General features: G+C 50.0%; 2 protein-coding genes across 4 annotated transcripts in view; one reads left to right on the top strand and one right to left on the bottom strand.

Annotated features, from left to right (window-relative positions):
• The window catches only part of LOC138356090 (uncharacterized), a 252268-nt gene that overhangs the window by 173798 nt on the left and 65448 nt on the right, over positions 1 to 13022 (bottom strand). The gene's annotated exons all lie outside the window — the stretch shown is intronic.
• Positions 1 to 13022, top strand: part of LOC123775373 (nicotinic acetylcholine receptor alpha4) — a 147212-nt gene that overhangs the window by 74036 nt on the left and 60154 nt on the right. The window contains exons 5-7 of the mRNA XM_069311764.1: positions 2333 to 2448; positions 9800 to 9968; positions 11632 to 11768. Of these exons, the coding sequence (XP_069167865.1) occupies positions 2333 to 2448; positions 9800 to 9968; positions 11632 to 11768 (422 nt within the window). The remainder of the gene's footprint in view (positions 1 to 2332; positions 2449 to 9799; positions 9969 to 11631; positions 11769 to 13022) is intronic.

The following is a 13022-nucleotide window of genomic DNA, read 5'->3' as shown; positions in this document are numbered from 1 at the left end:
ATATATATATATATATATATATATATATATATATATATATATATATATATATATATATATATAATATATATATATATATAATATATATATATATAATATATATATATATAATATATATATATATAATATATATATATATATAATATATATATATATATAATATATATATATATATAATATATATATATATATAATATATATATATATAATATATATATATATAATATATATATATATATAATATATATATATATAATATATATATATATAATATATATATATATAATATATATATATATAATATATATATATATAATATATATATATATATATATATATATAGACAACACCTATATATATATAGGTGTTGTCTAAGACTTCTACCACCTTCTCTTACTCGCCCTTATGGAAACCCGGTCGTCTGCTCTTTTTGTTCTTTCATCAGCCTTCATAACAACTATATAATCAAAGACCTATCAATACAATGGGCAGAGCTTCTTTCATCTGATGACCCTGTTCACCTAGCAGTAAATAGGTACCTGCGAGCTAGATGGGTGCTTCGGGGTGCTTCCTGGGAACGAGTGTGTCAGTGTGAGTATGTTAGTGTGAAAGACATGTAGCAGACATAATAGAGGAAAAAATAGATGGTTAGAAAGTCGCTAATAGCGAATCCTTGGACACATAGTAATGTTTATGTGTCCTCATGTCTAAGGACACATAGTAAATACACATTGGTCACTTGCCCCTATTGGTATTTTATGGTGTAAGACGAGGTCCAGCCACGCTGGTTGGTCTCTCCGTCTCCCCCATGTTGCCTTCCTCACATGTTTCCTAGGGACGTGTCCTGCTAGTTCCACCACCTCTGCTTTCCTTCTCACCTTTCCCTTCTAGATCCATTGAGTCCCAGTTAATTTATCCATGATTGAAGTAGCCATTTACCATCAGCTCCACTCTTAATCTAAGGGATATATTTTAGCCACACTTTGGATATTTAGGCGAGTTCTGTATTCTTATTTTTGTCTGTCTTTTCTGTAGTTGTCAGAGAGATTGTAAGTCACGGCTACAACCACTTTCTCTCCCGCGGCAATAATTCCTTCAGCGTACTCACCATAGGTAGTTTCTTCTTCTTAACTCCTGATCTTTTGGGAACTACCACCGGACCTGACCACTAGTCCGCCTCCCTTCCTCTCTCTCTCCCTTTTTCCTGTTCCTCTCTCGTAGTGTCCGGGGAATGTCGATTTAGTGATCATTTAAGTTAGTTTAGTCTCTACTAGTGCTGTTACATCGTGGTTAGTGTCACCAGTACCTTCTCTGAGCTCACCTGCTTTATTTGACATTCCATCAGCATTAGTATACCGGAGGTTAGTGTAGTTCATTGTTACTATTCACTACAAAAGCAGCTCCTGGTGTAAAGTGTGGTACTAAGTGTAGGAGGTAGAACAAGGGTAGGAGTAGAGCTTGGAAGTGGAGGGCAGTGAAGTAGTGGTGGTTAGTGAAGGTGAAGGGAGGGGGAACGTGCTGCAGAGAGTGGGTCATGTAGCAATGTGTATCAGTGTGTACATGTTTGTGTGTGTGTACATGTTTGTGTGTGTGTATGTTTGTGTGTACATATTCGTGTGTGTGTGTGTACATATTCGTGTGTGTGTGTATATGTTTGTGTGTGTACATATTCGTGTGTGTGTGTACATTATAAAGACCGCAAAAGTCCCAGACAATATTCGAGTAATTCCAGCAGCTTTCACGAGTTAAAATTACGGTAATAATATAATACACAATAATCTCCTGCTAATTAGTTGTTACAATCATCACTTACACACAATAAATCGCAGGATTGTGTCCCCGATTGTGTGATTAGTTACATCCGTGGCCCAGGCCGCCGAGCTGTGTCTTACTGAGCACGTCGCCACCCTCACTCATGGCTTACCTCCTCCGGCTTACCCATCCTCGCCCACCTCTTACCTCTCCCCATTTGTACTTTACACGATTTACCTATTTTTCCCATATCACTTTCGACACGTTCACTTGTTCCGTTATATTTGTGCCAGTACTGCCTCATTGTGGCTTCACTCCGCATACTCTCAGGTTCTAGACCAAACTTAACCCATTTACTTTATTAAACTTAATCCATTTATGCAAAACTAACCCATTTTCTCTTATGCAAAGCTAACCCATTTTCTTTTATGCAAAGCTAACCCATTTTATTTTATGCAAAGCTAACCCATTTTCTTTTATGCAAAGCTAACCCATTTTCTCTTATGCAAAGCTAACCCATTTTCATTGATGGTAATTTGTGGCGTTGTGGTGGCGTGACGGACGTGGGGTGGGCGGCCAGGTGGACCTGCGACACGTGGACGAGAAGGAGGGCACCAACATCGTCGACATGGGCGTCGACCTCTCAGAGTTCTATATGTCGGTGGAGTGGGACATCTTGGAGGTGCCGGCTGTCAGGTCAGTGTCGGCGTCTGCCCGCTTCCACCCCCCCTTGTTACCACCTTCCAGTCATCAGGCTAATCACTAGCCTGCCACGGTACAACAACTCTCGAAATCATCCACAGGTAATCCAGTATTCTAGTTTACAATTCACTGTTTAGTCTTGTTGCAGCACCAGCGAGAGATGTTGTTAAGGGCGGGATTGGTGGAGGGTTGTGGCTGTGTGTGGACCAGTGTGGTGTGTGACACGGCCCAGACGTGGCCACCACCACCGCCTTGTGAACACCAGCAAGATTCACCAAGCAGTTACGCAAGCACTTACGAACCTGGGGCCAGATTCACCAAGTAGTTACGCAAGCACTTACGAACCTGGGGCCAGATTCACCAAGTAGTTACGCAAGCACTTACGAACCTGGGGCCAGATTCACCAAGCAGTTACGCAAGCACTTACGAACCTGGGGCCAGATTCACCAAGTAGTTACGCAAGCACTTACGAACCTGGGGCCAGATTCACCAAGCAGTTACGCAAGCACTTACGAACCTGGGGCCAGATTCACCAAGCAGTTACGCAAGCACTTACGAACCTGGGGCCAGATTCACCAAGCAGTTACGCAAGCACTTACGAACCTGGGGCCAGATTCACCAAGTAGTTACGCAAGCACTTACGAACCTGGGGCCAGATTCACGAAGCAGTTACGCAAGCACTTACGAACCTGGGACCAGATTCACCAAGCAGTTACGCAAGCACTTACGAACCTGGGGCCAGATTCACCAAGTAGTTACGCAAGCACTTACGAACCTGGAGCCAGATTCACCAAGCAGTTACGCAAGCACTTACGAACCTGGGGCCAGATTCACCAAGTAGTTACGCAAGCACTTACGAACCTGGGGCCAGATTCACCAAGTACTTACGCAAGCACTTACGAACCTGGGGCCAGATTCACCAAGCAGTTACGCAAGCACTTACGAACCTGGGGCCAGATTCACCAAGCAGTTACGCAAGCACTTACGAACCTGGGGCCAGATTCACCAAGCAGTTACGCAAGCACTTACGAACCTGGGGCCAGATTCACCAAGTAGTTACGCAAGCACTTACGAACCTGGGGCCAGATTCACCAAGCAGTTACGCAAGCACTTACGAACCTGGGGCCAGATTCACCAAGTAGTTACGCAAGCACTTACGAACCTGGGGCCAGATTCACCAAGCAGTTACGCAAGCACTTACGAACCTGGGGCCAGATTCACCAAGCAGTTACGCAAGCACTTACGAACCTGGGGCCAGATTCACCAAGTAGTTACGCAAGCACTTACGAACCTGGGGCCAGATTCACCAAGCAGTTACGCAAGCACTTACGAACCTGGGGCCAGATTCACCAAGTAGTTACGCAAGCACTTACGAACCTGGGGCCAGATTCACCAAGCAGTTACGCAAGCACTTACGAACCTGGGGCCAGATTCACCAAGTAGTTACGCAAGCACTTACGAACCTGGGGCCAGATTCACCAAGCAGTTACGCAAGCACTTACGAACCTGGGGCCAGATTCACCAAGCAGTTACGCAAGCACTTACGAACCTGGGGCCAGATTCACCAAGCAGTTACGCAAGCACTTACGAACCTGGGGCCAGATTCACCAAGCAGTTACGCAAGCACTTACGAACCTGGGGCCAGATTGACGAAGCAGTTACGCAAGCACTTACGAACCTGGGGCCAGATTCACGAAGCAGTTACGCAAGCACTTACGAACCTGTACATCTTTGCTCAATCCTAGGCGGCTTTGTTTACAATTATTAAACAGTTAATGAGCTTCGAATCACAAGGAGGCTGTTTATAACAATAACAACAATTGATTGGGAAGTTTTCATGCTTGTAAACTGTTTAATAAATGTAACTAAAACCGTCAAAGAATGAGGAAAGATGTACACGTTCGTGAGTGCTTGCGTAACTCCTTCGTGAGTATGGCCCCAGGTCTGGCCTCACTAGTCACACCTTTAAGGACAATGTCGAGTTTCTCTGCTCATTATCTTGGCGCCAAACTTGGCTGCGATCTTAGGCAAGCTTCATGTCGCTTTAGTTTGGAGTCATTTCCTGTAGACATTACTAAACTTTGGTGAATTTAATTCTTTCCTTCTCGTGGTCAGAATTGATTTTGGGAGGCGCCTGGACTCAAAATATTGCGCAAGTAAGTTGTACAAACTTTTCTTCAATTTATTTCCTTTGTGTTCAAGTCACATTGGAAGAAACGTGTATAATAGTTTAAACAATTATAATATTAATAATAATAATTTGTATGTTGACAAATATATATATATGTTTATATGCAACCCATCCTCCTGTTTAGACAGTGCTTATTGTGACTATCGTCAATAGTCACGAATTCGTACTTACTTAGCTTTTAGATAGTAGTATACTGACTAGTAAGGAATTCTTTTAAAATAAATGAAGCTAAAAAACACACTTAAATATTCCCAGGACTAGTATAGCACACATATGTACTATATTAGGCCTCAGATATTGTGTATTAGGCGGAGGGAGGTTAGGGTAGGGGGGGGGTGGAGCAGTGAGAGGGGCGTCACCTACGACAACACCCACCTGGCAGAGGGGCGTCACCTACGACAACACCCACCTGGCAGAGGGGCGTCACCTACGACAACACCCACCTGGCAGAGGGGCGTCACCTACGACAACACCCACCTGGCAGAGGGGCGTCACCTACGACAACACCCACCTGGCAGAGGGGCGTCACCTACGACAACACCCACCTGGCAGAGGGGCGTCACCTACGACAACACCCACCTGGCAGCGTCCCACCACACCCAAACTTACGTTAAGGGTTTCTTTGGTGTAAGGTACATGAGGACGTTATGGAAGTACACTTTCCACAAGACTGGCCCGAGGTACACTGGCCCGGGGTACACTGGCCCGGGGTACACTGACCCGGGGTACACTGGCCCGGGGTACACTGACCCGGGGTACACTGGCCCGGGGTACACTGGCCCGGGGTACACTGGCCCGAGGTACACTGGCCCGGGGTACACTGGCCCGGGGTACACTGGCCCGGGGTACACTGGCCCGGGGTACACTGGCCCGAGGTACACTGGCCCGGGGTACACTGGCCCGGGGTACACTGGCCCGGGGTACACTGGCCCGGGGTACACTGGCCCGGGGTACACTGGCCCGGGGTACACTGGCCCGGGGTACACAGGAGGACTGGGTGTCCAGCACAAGGTGGAGGGGTGACTGGATGGTGGCCTGGGGGGAGGGAGGGAGGGGGGCTCCTAGGTGTACACACTCACACAGTCTGGTCCCCCAGGGTGTACTGGAGGAGGGTCTGGGGTTGACTGGTGGGGGTTGGGAGGTGGTGGTGGAGGGGGGGGTGCGTGCCAGGTGTCAATAAGTAAAGGTTACACGACACGGCTCGTGTAGGTGTTGGGGTCACACGCCCGACCACCTCCACCACCACCCACACACTCACCCCTACACCCTCATCCCTACACCCTCACCCCTACACCCTCATCCCTACACCCTCACCCCTACACTCACCCCTACACTCTCACCCCTACACCCTCACCCCTACACTCTCACCCCTACACCCTCACCCCTACACCCTCACCCCTACACTCTCACCCCTACACCCTCACCCCTACACTCTCACCCCTACACCCTCACCCCTACACCCTCACCCCTACACCCTCACCCCTACACCCTCACCCCTACACTCTCACCCCTACATCCTCACCCCTACACTCTCACCCCTACACCCTCACCCCTACACTCTCACCCCTACACCCTCACCCCTACACCCTCACCCCTACACCCTCACCCCTACACTCTCACCCCTACATCCTCACCCCTACACTCTCACCCCTACACCCTCACCCCTACACTCTCACCCCTACACCCTCACCCCTACACCCTCACCCCTACACCCTCACCCCTACACCCTCACCCCTACACTCTCACCCCTACACTCTCACCCCTACACCCTCACCCCTACACCCTCACCCCTACACCCTCACCCCTACACCTTCACCCCTACACCCTGTCAGAGCAGTTAACAGATGGAATGCATTAGAGAGTAATGTGGTGGAGGCTGACTCCATACACAGTGTCAAGTGTAGATATGATAGAGCCCAGTAGACTCAGGAACCTGTACACCAGTTGATTGACAGTTGAGAACCACCACTACACCACAGCAGTCCCCAGGGTGAAGTGGTAAGACACTCGCCTGGCGTTTCGCGAGCGCTTAGTCCTGGGTTCGTATCCTGGCCGGGGAGGATTTTCTGGCCATCAATCCCTAACTGTAGCCTCTGTTCGCCCAGCAGTAAAATGGGTACCTGTGGTTAAACGATTTGGCGGGTCGTATTCCGGGGAACATAGAATTAAAGACCTGCCCGAAATATTATATATATATATATATATATATATATATATATATATATATATTATATTATATATATATATATATATATATATATATATATATATATATATATATATATATATATATATATATATATATATATATTATATATCACCAAAAAAAGAGAAGCAGGACCAAATAGTCAAAACTCAACCCCACAAGCATAACTAGGTGAGCACAGAACAGGTCACCTACAGACACCAGGCCACCTACAGACACCAGGCCACCTACAGGGACCAGGCCACCTACAGGGACCAGGCCACCTACAGGGACCAGGCCACCTACAGACACCAGGCCACCTACAGACACCAGGCCACCTACAGGGACCAGGCCACCTACAGGGACCAGGCCACCTACAGACACCAGGCCACCTACAGGGACCAGGCCACCTACAGGGACCAGGCCACCTACAGGGAGCAGGCCACCTACAGACACCAGGCCACCTACAGGGAGCAGGCCACCTACAGGGACCAGGCCACCTACAGGGACCAGGTCACCTACAGGGAGCAGGCCACCTACAGGGACCAGGCCACCTACAGGGACCAGGCCACCTACAGGGAGCAGGCCACCTACAGACACCAGGCCACCTACAGGGAGCAGGCCACCTACAGGGACCAGGCCACCTACAGGGACCAGGTCACCTACAGACACCAGGCCACCTACAGGGACCAGGCCACCTACAGGGACCAGGCCACCTACAGGGACCAGGCCCCCTACAGGGACCAGGCCACCTACAGGGACCAGGCCACCTACAGGGACCAGGCCACCTACAGGGACCAGGCCACCTACAGGGAGCAGGCCACCTACAGACACCAGGCCACCTACAGGGACCAGGCCACCTACAGGGAGTAGGCCACCTACAGGGACCAGGTCACCTACAGGGACCAGGCCACCTACAGGGACTAGGCCACCTACAGGGACCAGGCCACCTACAGGGACTAGGCCACCTACAGGGAGCAGGCCACCTACAGGGACCAGGCCACCTACAGGGACCAGGTCACCTACAGGGAGCAGGCCACCTACAGGGACCAGGCCACCTACAGGGACCAGGCCACCTACAGGGAGCAGGCCACCTACAGACACCAGGCCACCTACAGGGAGCAGGCCACCTACAGGGACCAGGCCACCTACAGGGACCAGGTCACCTACAGACACCAGGCCACCTACAGGGACCAGGCCACCTACAGGGACCAGGCCACCTACAGGGACCAGGCCACCTACAGGGACTAGGCCACCTACAGGGAGCAGGCCACCTACAGGGACTAGGCCACCTACAGGGAGCAGGCCACCTACAGACACCAGGCCACCTACAGGGACCAGGTCACCTACAGGGACCAGGTCACCTACAGGGAGCAGGCCACCTACAGGGACCAGGCCACCTACAGGGACCAGGTCACCTACAGGGACCAGGTCACCTACAGGGACCAGGCCACCTACAGGGACCAGGCCACCTACAGGGACCAGGCCACCTACAGGGACCAGGTCACCTACAGGGACCAGGTCACCTAAAGGGACCAGGTCACCTACAGGGACCAGGCCACCTACAGGGACCAGGCCACCTACAGGGACCAGGTCACCTACAGGGACCAGGTCACCTACAGGGAGCAGGTCACCTACAGGGAGCAGGTCACCTACAGGGACCAGGCCACCTACAGGGACCAGGCCACCTACAGGGACCAGGCCACCTACACAAACACTCAGACAGTGTAGTAAGGACAGGATAAAGGTCTTTAAGTGTGTAAAATAAAGCAGGATGGCTCGGTACGACAAGTTCCGCCGCCCCGCTGGCAACACCGTCGTCATTAGCAAGGGGCCACCTAAGAGGCAGCAAGGTGATGCCAGACGTAGAAAATTGGTTTTCCAAATTTGAGTGTAGAAGTTGTGAGAGGTTTGCTCCCCCCCCCCCACCCCCCGGCAGGCAGTCATCTCTCTCTCCCCCTTGACACCCTTGACAGGCCCCCAGGACCCCGCCCCGGCCTACCCCGCCAGCACGGCCTATCTCGCCACCATCAAGGCCCCCCCCCCCCCTCCAGCCTCACAGACAATACTGGCTGCCATTCTCCTGTGAACCTCTCCTGCCTCTGCTATCTTCCTCGCCCTCTACCTCCTCCTCTCTTCTCTCTTCCAGGCTCCTTTACCTCCTCCTCCTCCTCTCTTCTCTCTCCCTCTCTCCAACCATCACTCTTCGTCTCCTCTACCTCTCTTCTCTACCTCTCTTCTCTTCCCCACAACTACAAGCGCGCGCGCACACACACGCACGCACACAGTTGATGGACAGTTGAGAGACGGGACCAAAGAGCTAGAGCTCAACCCCCGCAAGCACAATTAGGTGAATACATACACCAGGGGTTAGGTAGCTAAGTGGACAGCGCGGGGGAATCGTAATCTTGTGGCCCGGATTCGATTCCCGGCGCCGGCAGAGACATATGGGTAGAGTTTCGTTCACCCTGATGCTCCTGTTACCTAGCAGTAAATAGGTACCTGGGAGTTAGACAGCTGTTACGGAGCTGCTTCCTGAGTGTGTGTGTGTGAGAGAGAAAGAGAAAAAGAATAGTAGTTAGTAACAGTTAATTGATTGACAGTTGAGAGGCGGACCGAAAGAGCCAGAGCTCAACCCCCGCAAGCAGCACTAGGTGAATACAACTAGGTGAATACAGAGGCAGGTGGGAGAGGAAGATAATATCTGGTGAAGGAGCAGGTAGAAGTGATCACAACACACCTGTGGTGGGATACCATCACCGGGGCTCGTAAGGTCGCTACGCCACCCATGCTGCACCCCACACCCCACACCCCACACCCCACACGTGTGCTGCACCCCACACCATCCCTACACCACACCCTGGGGAGTGTTGTCACAGGTGGGCCCCTATAACCATGACCATGTTAACAGCTATCTCATCCAGGAGTGTATAACCTGCCTCCCCTGACCACGTGCCTCCCTCCCCCAGACACGAGAAGTTCTACACGTGCTGCGACGAGCCGTACCTGGACATTACCTTCAACATCACCATGCGGAGGAAGACGCTCTTCTACACGGTGAACCTCATCATCCCCTGCATGGGCATCTCCTTCCTCACAGTCCTCACCTTCTACCTCCCGTCCGACTCCGGCGAGAAGGTCAGTGTCCTCACACCACATCATTACCCACTGGACTTGCTCTGAGGACGCAACCCGTCCTCAGAGCAAGTCCATTCCATCCAGCGGTCGACCCCAATGACCCATTCATCAATTTTAACATGCTGTTCATTCAAAATAGTCATTTTCTCAAATATAAATTAATATTGTTATTTATTAGCATATTGTGATATTTAGACATAGGTTAGGTTACGTGTTTAGCTTCTGTTGGCGATTATTTATATTTGTAGTACGTGGGTGAAGCATTTACAGCGTCGTGGTTCCAACAATACTTGTCAGCGAAGCACTGTTCGAGAAATGTTCGGGGCGTCATCAGTTGAGTCGTGTGTAAACCGTTTTACATTCATAAAGAAGGGGGGGTTTGGCGGGTCCATGGAATGGACTTTGGCCTCTGTTTAAGAGAACGGACTGGTTGTGTTACTAACACAAGTTGTCAGTGGGGGAAATATTTGCCATATTATTGGCCAAATATTTCCCCAAATCAAATTAACATATTTAATTCGATTTATGTAATAATTTCGAATTTAAAAGAGCCAAGTCTTAATTGAATAAGTATTGACACTGAGATTGTTGAGAGAGTGTGGGAAGGGTGGACCAGGCCATAACTAACTCCACCCACAACACTGGCGATCCTGAGACAGACAGACAGCGTCCTGTACACATCATTGAAGGACGTAGTCGCTCATTGAAATATGGAGGAGTTAGGTGACTATACCATGAGGTGTGTTGCGAGCCAGAGCCAGACGTTAATGGTGTTGTTGGCAGTAGTGAGAGTAGCGAGGCCTGATACAGCCAGCTGGGGCCACACAACACCTCCTCCCATATATCACGCCTCTCTCAAAACACATGTAAGCATACAATAATTTAGTTTTAACCAATTTACACATTACAGCAAGTGTGTTTACATAACATGTGTAAATTTATCACATTAATTATATATTCGCGGGCAGGAGTGGTGGAGACGGGCCCAGGTGTAGCCATGAACGTCTTACTACACCTTAACAAGTCATCTTACCAGCTGAGAAAGCTATTTTACTAATTAACATGGTATAGTATATTAATTACAATCTATCAATTATAACTGATATTCTTCTTGTGGTCGCATAGATCAGCACTTGCATGTTGTAAACTGTAATCTGTGTTTGTCTACAGTACAAACAATTTTAACATTGAGTTCAGAGCCCTAAATCTACTTATAATTCCCACACTTTACCAGATAAACTGCAAGATCTGAATTTATTAACTAAGAGGATAATATGCCCCCCACTGTAGGAATTGTGTGGAAAGTTACATGTTATACAGCGCACTAGAATATAATAACAATAACCAATGTACAGTCCACTTGCATTTGAATTGTAATAAATAATTAAATAATTAAATTATCCACTTAACCCCACAGTCGGCGAAGCACTGTTCGAGAAATGTTCGAACGTCATCAGTTGTCGTGTGTAAACTTTGTGTTCATAAACCTGGTATTTGGCGGGTGGAGTAATGAACATGCGGCCTTTGTTGATGAGGACGAGCTGCACAAGGGGCGACCTGCAACTGTAGGTAAAGTAGGTGTCGAGGAGTAGGTAGAGTAGGTGAGCAGGAGTAGGTGTGGTAGAGTAACTGTGCAAGAGTGTGACGAGGTGTGTTCCAACAGGTGACGCTGAGCATCTCCATCTTGATCTCCCTCCACGTGTTCTTCCTCCTGGTGGTGGAGATCATCCCCCCCACCTCCCTCGTCGTGCCCCTGCTCGGCAAGTACCTCATCTTCGCCATGATCCTCGTCTCCATCAGGTGAGCACCCCCTCCCATCCCCTTCCCGTGTCCCCTCTCCCATCAGGTGAGCACCCCATCCCACCCCTTCCCGTGTCCCCCCTCCCATCAGGTGAGCACCCCCTCCCTCCCACCCCCTCCCACCATCTTCCCTCTCCCATCAGGTGAGCACCCCTCCCACCTCCGTCCCGTATCCCCTCTCCCATTATGTGAGCACCCTCTCCCACCGTCTTCCCGTGTCCCTTCTCCCATCAGGTGAGCACCCCCTCCTTTAACCCCCTCCCATCATGGGAGCATCCCCCTTCCTTAACCCCTCCCCCCCCTGCCATCAGGTGAGATCCCCCGTCCATCAACTTACCAATATTGACAAAGAAATGAGTGACATGTTCAACAAGTAGTTGGTACGTGCACTGGAGAAGAAGTTGACACGATGCCTGCAGCCGAACACATCCTGTAGGATGTGTTCGGACTGTGAGGACGAGAGCATTGTGGTTCCCAGAGAGAAGCGTATTAAACAAAGAGGAAACATTAAGACCTAACAAGTCCCCAGGGGGGCCAAGACAAGTCTTTACGCGGGTGTTTTAAACAATGTCAAGAAGAGCCGAGTGAGTCCTTCTCTGGCATATTTAATTTCCTTAGTTGAGTAGAGTACAGTAAGCACGGAGGGTTGCCATCTTGCCCTGGTCTTAAGAAGGAAGATGGCGGTCACTTTAGATTAACTGTCGTCCAATTTGATTGTTTATTGCAGGAAAAGTTGATTGAAATGTTTCTTGAAGTGTTTGTCTTGAAAACATGTATTAACGACCCAAGAGTCGGACTGTAGCAGTCCCCAGGAGCCGGACTGTAGCATCACCAGGGACCCAAGAGCCGGACTGCAGCATCACCAGGGACCCAAGAGCCGGACTGTAGCATCACCAGGGACCCAAGAGCCGGACTGCAGCATCACCAGGGACCCAAGAGCCGGACTGTAGCATCACCAGGGACCCAAGAGCCGGACTGCAGCATCACCAGGGACCCAAGAGCCGGACTGCAGCATCACCAGGGACCCAAGAGCCGGACTGCAGCATCACCAGGGACCCAAGAGCCGGACTGCAGCATCACCAGGGACCCAAGAGCCGGACTGCAGCATCACCAGGGACCCAAGAGCCGGACTGCAGCATCACCAGGGACCCAAGAGCCGGACTGCAGCATCACCAGGGACCCAAGAGCCGGACTGCAGCATCACCAGGGACCCAAGAGCCGGACTGTAGCATCACCAGGGACCCAAGAGCCGGA

The sequence above is a fragment of the Procambarus clarkii genome, chromosome 70 (assembly GCF_040958095.1).
Source record: "Procambarus clarkii isolate CNS0578487 chromosome 70, FALCON_Pclarkii_2.0, whole genome shotgun sequence".
In the NCBI taxonomy this organism is placed as follows: Eukaryota; Metazoa; Arthropoda; class Malacostraca; order Decapoda; family Cambaridae; genus Procambarus; species Procambarus clarkii.
The sequence above is the reverse complement of the archived record's forward strand: the minus strand, read 5'-3'. Positions and strand labels throughout refer to the sequence as shown.